General features: G+C 66.6%; 1 protein-coding gene across 1 annotated transcript in view; it reads right to left on the bottom strand.

Moving 5' to 3' along the window:
• Positions 1–7,580, bottom strand: part of PLXNB2 (plexin B2) — a 17,790-nt gene that overhangs the window by 8,256 nt on the left and 1,954 nt on the right. The window contains exons 3-13 of the mRNA XM_025051039.1: positions 4,475–5,567; positions 3,967–4,149; positions 3,725–3,853; positions 2,999–3,099; positions 2,764–2,890; positions 2,245–2,398; positions 1,403–1,517; positions 1,206–1,314; positions 1,025–1,126; positions 429–521; positions 9–90 (exon numbers count right to left, since the gene is read on the bottom strand). Of these exons, the coding sequence (XP_024906807.1) occupies positions 9–90; positions 429–521; positions 1,025–1,126; positions 1,206–1,314; positions 1,403–1,517; positions 2,245–2,398; positions 2,764–2,890; positions 2,999–3,099; positions 3,725–3,853; positions 3,967–4,149; positions 4,475–5,554 (2,275 nt within the window). The 5' untranslated portion in view covers positions 5,555–5,567. The remainder of the gene's footprint in view (positions 1–8; positions 91–428; positions 522–1,024; positions 1,127–1,205; positions 1,315–1,402; positions 1,518–2,244; positions 2,399–2,763; positions 2,891–2,998; positions 3,100–3,724; positions 3,854–3,966; positions 4,150–4,474; positions 5,568–7,580) is intronic.

The raw sequence follows: 7,580 nt of genomic DNA, 5'->3' as shown, positions 1-7,580 counted from the left end.
CCGCCCACCTTGGAGCTTGCTGTCGATGTTCTTGCCATAGGACTTGACGAACAGGTGCAGGGGCAGCGTCTCGTTGCCATCGTGGGACAGCTGGGGGGACACCCAGGGACATGCTGCACTCCCTACTCCCACCCAAGCTCCAGAGGGTCACCACCATGCCCACTGTGGTCTCCGTGTCCCGTCATGGCCGAGGGAGGGCAGGGGGAGGCTAGACCCTCAGACAGCCCCCAATCACTTTGGTTCCAGAGGACAGGAGGCACCCTGGGGCCATGCCTGCCTGGCCGCAGCCCTGGGTCCCTCTGCAGGGCGGGGCTCACCCAGCCTCCCCTCTGCCCAGCCCGGGGCTCACCCAGCCTCCCCTCTGCCCAGCCCTCAGGCTCTGCAGGCAACTGGGGCCCAGTAGCCTGGCCGCCCCCTGGAGGTTGTACCTTCGGAGTCCGAAAGACGAAGGTCTCTGGTTCCTGTGTGATCACAGTCTCCTCAAACTTGATCAGGTCACTGCCCACCTGCAGGGAGGGGCTCTGCAAGGCCGGCCAGTCAGGACACCTGAGGGGCCAGACCCCCCCCACCCTCCCGAGCCCACACCCTGGGCCAGCCTGGGCACTGCCATCCCACCGACCACCCCCAGGAACAGCGCCCTCCACAGTCCGCACCTGAGCATATCACCCTGCTGCCTCCTCGCTAAACGGCACCCCATTGCCCAGCCCCACAACACCCCAAACTCGCCCGTGTGCTCCAGGCCTGTCGGAATGCCCCACACGCCCAGACCTTTCTGCCTCCTGTCCCCAATACCGCACACACTGAGCCCTGGGCCAGGATGGCCAATGTGGGGCCCAGGCATCCCAACTCCATGGTTGCAGAATGCAGCTCTGAACAAGGCCCACGGACACTGCCACCCAGCAGGCCCTGCAGGGCCCAGGCCTGCAGCCCCTGTCCCCAGGGTGGCACCCCCCGCCCCCACTTCTACTGTGTCCAGCTGCATGGTCAGCCTCTGTCCCCAGGGCGGCACCCACAAGCCCCCCACCTTCACTGTGTCCAGGTTCTTGCCCTGGAAGGTCACTTCCGTCTCATGGTTCATGGGGATGACCAGTGGGCTGGGGTTCAGAAACTGGGGGCAGCTGTCCTCCTGCAGAGGGGCAGGCTGGTCAGGGTCCGCCAGGCCGTGGCCGAGCAGCCCCACTCCCTCGCGGCCCCACGGCCCTCACCATGTGGGCTGGGACAATGCCGTCCTCGGGGTTGGGCGAGGCCTCCCGACACTCGTGGTAGCGCAGGTCCCACTGGCAGGTCCAGCGGTTGCTGGCACAGGAGATGCACCTGGGGGAGGGGGGCGCCGTGAGGGGTGCTGGGACAATAGCCAGGGCGGCAGGGAGGTGCTTGGGAAGCAGGCAGGTGCGACACTCACGGCAGGTTCTCGGCCAGGCTCATGGCCTTCCGGCAGTCGTAGAAGGGGTACAGGTGGGAGGTGAGAAAGACACTGCTTTGTTTGAAGAGGAGCTGGATGTTCATAGCCACGTGGTCTAGACAGCAGATGGGGACAGTGTCAGGCGCGGGCCACAGAGTACGAGGCTGGCATGCATGGGTGTGGGACAGGAAGCCTCAGTCCCTGTCCCATCACGGCTTCCGACAGGCTATCGAGCACAGAACCAGGGGCTGACACGGAGCCCTGGGCTGCGGGGGGGGCCCGACCTGCCGCCCACTATCTGATCTCGGCTCAGCTGTCCGCCCCTGAGGCTCTGCGCGCTGTCCTTGCAGGGTCCTGTGGTGTCTGGGGCAGAGAACCTGCCAGGTCCCTGCACGTGACTGCGTGGCTCCCGCCTGCACCAGCAGCTGCCCTCCACTGGCCCACACTGGGGGCCCCACCTGTCTCAAGCTGGACAGGGTGGGGAGGGTGAAGGGGCTTCTGCACAGATGCTGGAGCCCAGGGCCTGGCACGCAGGTGGTGCCGAGTAAAGGTGACAAAGGAGCAGGATGAAAGGGATCAGAAAAGTCACCCTCGCCGATGACCTTGGGGTGGGGGTCAGTGCAAATTGCTCTGCCCACGCAGCTTAGGGCACCCAGAAGTGTAACTGCCCGTGGACCTCTGCCCAGCTTCATCCTGGCAGGTCCTGTCTGCACCCTCCCCGTTCCTCAGCACGCGCCCCGGAACTGGGTCACGGGCGAGGCTCAGCGGGCGGGCGCAGTGACCCCACCACACCGAGGGAGAAGGGACGAGGGCCAGCCGGTGGCTGGAGGGTCGGGCCTCACCCTGGCCGGGCGGCGTGCTGGGGATGCTGCTTGGGGAGTCACAGATGACAGTGTCCCCTTCCACACGGGCCGCGTGGGGCGGAGAGTCACCGAACAGGCACAGCAGCCCGTCCTCCTTGCCGAGGGCTGGGAGGGGACTGACCGTCAGCTGCACCTAGGGAAGGCCATGTGGGACTCATGCTGGGACCCGCTGCCCAGCCCTGGGGGCTGTCAGCGAGGACATCTCCACCAGGGCGCCTGTGCTGAGGCTCATGCTCCCCCCGGAGAACCTGACACCCACTGTACCCGAAGCAGGCCCTATGTGGTCACCCCTGCACCCGAAACAGGCCTGTCCTGGATCCACAGGGGCCCCACAGGTCACAGGGGCTGGGGGACCCCACAAAGCACAGACTCCCCATCCTTAGGCTCAGCACACAGAGCCCAGGCCGGGAGTGAGACACTAAGGGTCTCTGGCCCGTCCCCACAGCTCAGGCAGCAGCGGCCCTGCCTCGCCCGCATTCAGCCACCCCCATCACGCACCTCTCCCTTGGCCCGACGGCTCATGTTCTGCGGCTGGGCCCCCGTGACGGCCACACAGGACTCCTCACGGCTCCACAGCCAGTGGCCGCTCTCCTCGGCCCGTGGGCACTCGGCCCTCCTGGTGCATCTGCAGGGGCAGGGGACAGCCTCAGTCCTCGTACCGGTCGGCCCTAGGGCAGGGCTGTGCCCCCCAGGGCCCCAGGGTGGGCGGCGGCCCCCAGACCCCGGCGCTCACCGTCCCTCGACGACACACCAGCCGCAGTAGGGGTCCTGGGAGCGAAGGCACTGTGCACAGGCCACGTAGCTCAGGCACTCCTGCACGGGAAGCCGGAACACCTGGGGCAGCAGGGCAGGGAGCGGGGCTGCGGCCACCGGAGGCAACGGGCCAGCAGGCACGAGGGCCTCCCTTGGACCCCAGACTTGACCCCACCTGTATCTCTGAGCCTTAAAAGCCTCACACACCAACTCAAGGCTCGCCAGCAAGGGCTCCGGGAAGTGGCTGTGTGCCAGGCTCCATGTGGTCCTGGCCCAGTGGCCCAGTGGTTGCCCCTGCCCAGGACCTGATGGTGCGAGGTCCCAGGAAACCGTAGTGTCCTGTATGGCGCCTCCCTGTGCCGGCCCAGGCCCTCTGATCCCCTCCCTATGAGAGGCCACTGGTTGTCCCAGGTGCTCCCAAAGCTGGCTTGAGGGGCCCTTACACCAGCCCCGCTATGGAGCGGGACGGGGGGCGGGGCTGGCCTGTGCCCTCTCTGAGCTCACAGAGGCTGCCCAGGGCCTCTTGCTGCCATCTGGCCACGGGGGAGGCCCACTCAGAGCACCGACCCAGCCCTCCCCTCAGGACAGGCAGGAGCAGCGCTGCAGACCCAGGACAGAGATGCTGCCAGCACCCTTCCCCATGCTCCCTGGTGCTACTCGGCTCCGCGCCAACGGCCCAGCCCCGAGGCCCCTCCCTGAGGCCTACCTTGTGGTGGGTCATGGCGTACAGACTGGCCAGGTCTGCAGACAGCACTAGGTCCTGCTTGACCCTCTTGTTGCGCTCCACGAGGATGGAGCCGTACTCCGCGGAGCTGCCGTCTGGGGCCAGGTACACCTTCGGGCACGCGGGCAGGTGCGTGAGGGTGCGTGGGGTGGGGCTGGCGTTCTCACGCCGATGGCCCCTGCAGGACGGGGCCCCTCCAGCCCCAGCCCTGCCCCAGGCCTCACCTTGAGGACCTGGCCATCCGAGGTACCCAGGAAGGCGATGGTGTGGCTGTTTTCAGTGGTCACCGTCACAGCGGTCAAGTTCAGGCCTCCGCGCTGCAGCACGGCATTGGCTGTGAGTCCCTCGCGGCTGCCCAATGGGTAGGGCAGGTGCTCCGAGCCACACAGGAAGCTCTCACTGGCGCCCTGTGGACCGCGGCGTCAACAGTGGGCGTAGACACCCGCAAGCTGCTGCAGAGGCCTCTCTGCACTAAGGCCCCCGGCACTCTGTGGCCCCACGCACGTCCCCAAGAACTAGGGCCACACAGGCAGGGACCTGCTCGCTGGCAGTTGCAAGTGAATGAGGTGGCACCCACGTGTGTGCAAAGGCTCACGCTGACCCAACTGAACACACTGCACACGTGTGCCCTCTCACGGGCCCTCACACGCAGGCGGGGACTGGGCCACACCAGCCAGCAGCAGCCGCTCACAGACCCACGCCTATGGGGGGAAGCCTGTTAAGGCCACGTACCAGCAAGTGGCCGCCACACTGGATCTCGCCATGGAAGGGCTTGTAGAAGATGTCGCGGCCCGCCTCCCGCGTGTCCGTGTAGCAAGCGTCGCGGATGGCCTGCATCTTGGCGTGGACCTCCTCGAGGGGGAACAGACAGAGGCCTGCCCGAGGCCCCCCACCTCTCCGGACGTCCCTGCTGAAGACGGCGTAGAGCACCCTCCCGGCGCCGGAGGTGGCCACGGAGGCCGCCAGGCAGGTGCTGAAGGCGGTGGCCGGGGCGTCGCCGCGGTCGAGGCACTGCAGGTCCATCTCCAGGTAGGAGTAGTAGTAGGGGTCCTGCTTGCACATGCGCGCCAGCAGCGTGCGGTTCTGGGGCGGGTGCTTGTCCTGCTGGTTGAAAAGGAAGAAGACGTAGCGGCTGTCCTCAAAGGCGGCCACAAACTGCTGTGTGTTGGTGGACAGGTAGCCGGCCTTGTAGGTGGCGTGGTCCGTGTAGGCCTCGAAGGCCTCCCTGCCGTGGGCCCGGTCCAGCAGGCGGGTGCTCACGATGACGCCGTTGTCGTGGGGCCCGTTGCCTTTGCCCACAAACAGCACGCGCTCGCCGTTGGAGTCCGTGGCGCTCACCAGCCCCACCGTGGCCACACTCTCGTCGTTGCTGGCCACGAAGGACTTCTCGCCGCTGCCGTCCTCGTAGAAGAGGCGTGTGGAGATGTTGGCCAGGGAGCGCAGGGCGCAGATGCCCTTGAAGAGGCTGCCGCACTCGACGAGGCGCGCCCCCGGCGGGTCCAGCAGCAGCAGCTGGTTGACGTTGTTGGTCAGCACGGCCTCGTGGCACTGGCTGGCCTCGATGGGCGGGGTGCACTTCTTGTGGTCCAGCGCCGGCCCAGTGGCCGCCTGCTGTTCCAGCCGCAGGTCGGCACTCAGCTGGTAGAGCGCGTTCACCGCCCCCAGGTACACCACGCCCGACGCGTTATCCACCACCAGGTGGTTGAGCTCCGTCTCGCTGCGGAAGGACTCCAGCTTTCCCGGCCACAGGCCCGCGCCCGTGCCCGCGCCCACCAGGCCCAGCAGGGTCAGGGCCCAGAGCTGCCGTGCCATCACCCCTGGCACCCTGCAGGAGGAGAGAAGGGTCAGGAGAGCCCCAGCCTGGAGGACCCGCCCACACAAGAAGCCCCCCAGGAAGGTCTCGCTAGATCCTCTTTCGAGACCCTGCCCAGATGACCAGAGCACAGGCCGGGGAGGGTCATGGCTGCCCCACGGGCCCTGAGCGCCCAGTCTCTCCCCGCCTTCCCATGTGTTCGGCCAGACACAGCCACTCACATCTCCAAGGCCACTGACCAGCCTTTCTCAAGAAGTTCACCTTGGAGTCTCACCCATGACCAGGGCCAGGCCGCCACAGCTGATGCCACAGGCACGAGTGTGACTGCGCCCTGGCCCCCACCTCCAGGTTTTCACGGCACCCACAGGCTCAGCTCCAAAGCCACAGAGCACCTCCTCCAGGAAGTCTCCCAGACACTCCTGCACATGCCCACCCCACGCCCATGACCCCGAGAGCTCCAGGTGATCGGAGGGGCACTGTGCCCAGAGGATGAATCCCATCACAGGCCCAGGCTGACCAATAGGCCCCAGACGTGCAAACAAGCGGACCACACGCCTGTCCCACACGTGACTCAACACGCGGTGCGACCTGACGGGAAACAGGGAGCCAGAGTTGCAGCTGAAAGGGAGCTGGGCCAACCGCATGGGTCGGCGAAGGTGCGTAGTTTCTTCTATCTGCCCAGCAGAACCGCCGGGCTGCAGCCGGCCCTGCCTCCCGCCCCGGGCCCCTCCCTGTGGCGAGCCAGTGAGGACGCACTGTGAGCAGCCCGAGGCTACCAGGTCTGCGAGGGGGAACTCTGGCGTCTGCGTGCAGCCGTCTCTCTCAGCATGTGGTCCTGTGCGTGCTCAGGGCCACACGCGTGTCGACATGTATGAGGGATGCGTTGCTAAGGCCTGTGCTGGGCCCGCGACCCCACACTGGAGGAGGACCCAGAACGTGAACGTCCCCCCTCCCCAGCTCAACCAGGGCCATTTGGCCTCGAGGCCTCTTGCACCTTGGGGTAGTCCCCTACCCTCTCACCTGTGGGACCCCACTCTGTCCTGTCGGAACCCCCCACACCAACCCCCACTGCCGGCCCCACAGGCTACCCTCTCCCAGTGTGGGCATGAGCCCCCACCCCTGAACTGGCTACAGCCTTCCCTGAAGGTGCCTGTGCCTGGCATGATGTCCAAGGCAACCTGGCCCATGCCACAAGCCGAGTAGGGCTAGACCCTGATGGATGGCAGAGGGTAACAAGGGAACCGGGCCCTGGCCTCCCAGGCTCCCAGCACGGGCCAGCCTGCACATCCAGACTGCCTGGTACACCCTTCGCGGTCACCTCATACGTCACCTCCCTGGATTCGCTCTTATTCCCTCGAGAAGGTTACTTTTCCAGTCCCCATAGATGCCCCCTGCCCTGCGTCCCTCTCCTCTGGGAAAGCAGAAAGGGGTCTGCCCTGGTCCACAGCCAGGGCAGATGCTTCTCCGGGGCTCTGGCTTTGGGCAAAGCTGGGTCCACTGTGACGGGCTGGCTTCTCCTCAGGGACCCTTGGTTCTCACATCAAGGCAGCTTCCTTCTTTTTTGGGCCACTAGGAAGCCCCCTCAGCTGGGCAGCTCCAGCCTCTGCACAGAACCCCCAGCCTGCGCTGGAGGGGCTGGCTGGAGGGTGTCCAGGAGGGGCAGCGGCAGGGACCTGGGAAGGAGCCCCTTGCTGTCTGGGGGCAGAAAGCTGGGCAGTGCCAGGGGGAGGGGCAGGCGGACCAAGGGATGCATGCTGGAGGAGCCAGGGTGACCCCAGGCCTCGCCAAGATGCGAGTGCCCAGGCTGGGGAGAAGATGGCCAGGCGGGAAGGTTTCACAAGCCCCTCAGGACTGTGGGGCAAGATGGGCAGTCCTCCCGGGAGGGGGTCCCTACCATCACAGACTCCTCCTGGGTGCCTGTCTAGGGGAAAGGACGACGCAGCTGGAGAGACCCCCAGACGCGAGCTGGATGTGCTGGGGCAGAGAAGGGAAGGGACAGCACGCAGCCCCTCCCCGGCCCCCCGC

Source organism: Pteropus alecto, unplaced genomic scaffold (assembly GCF_000325575.1).
Source record: "Pteropus alecto unplaced genomic scaffold, ASM32557v1 scaffold118, whole genome shotgun sequence".
Classification (NCBI taxonomy): Eukaryota; Metazoa; Chordata; class Mammalia; order Chiroptera; family Pteropodidae; genus Pteropus; species Pteropus alecto.
This window is presented reverse-complemented; position numbering and strand designations above follow the sequence as displayed.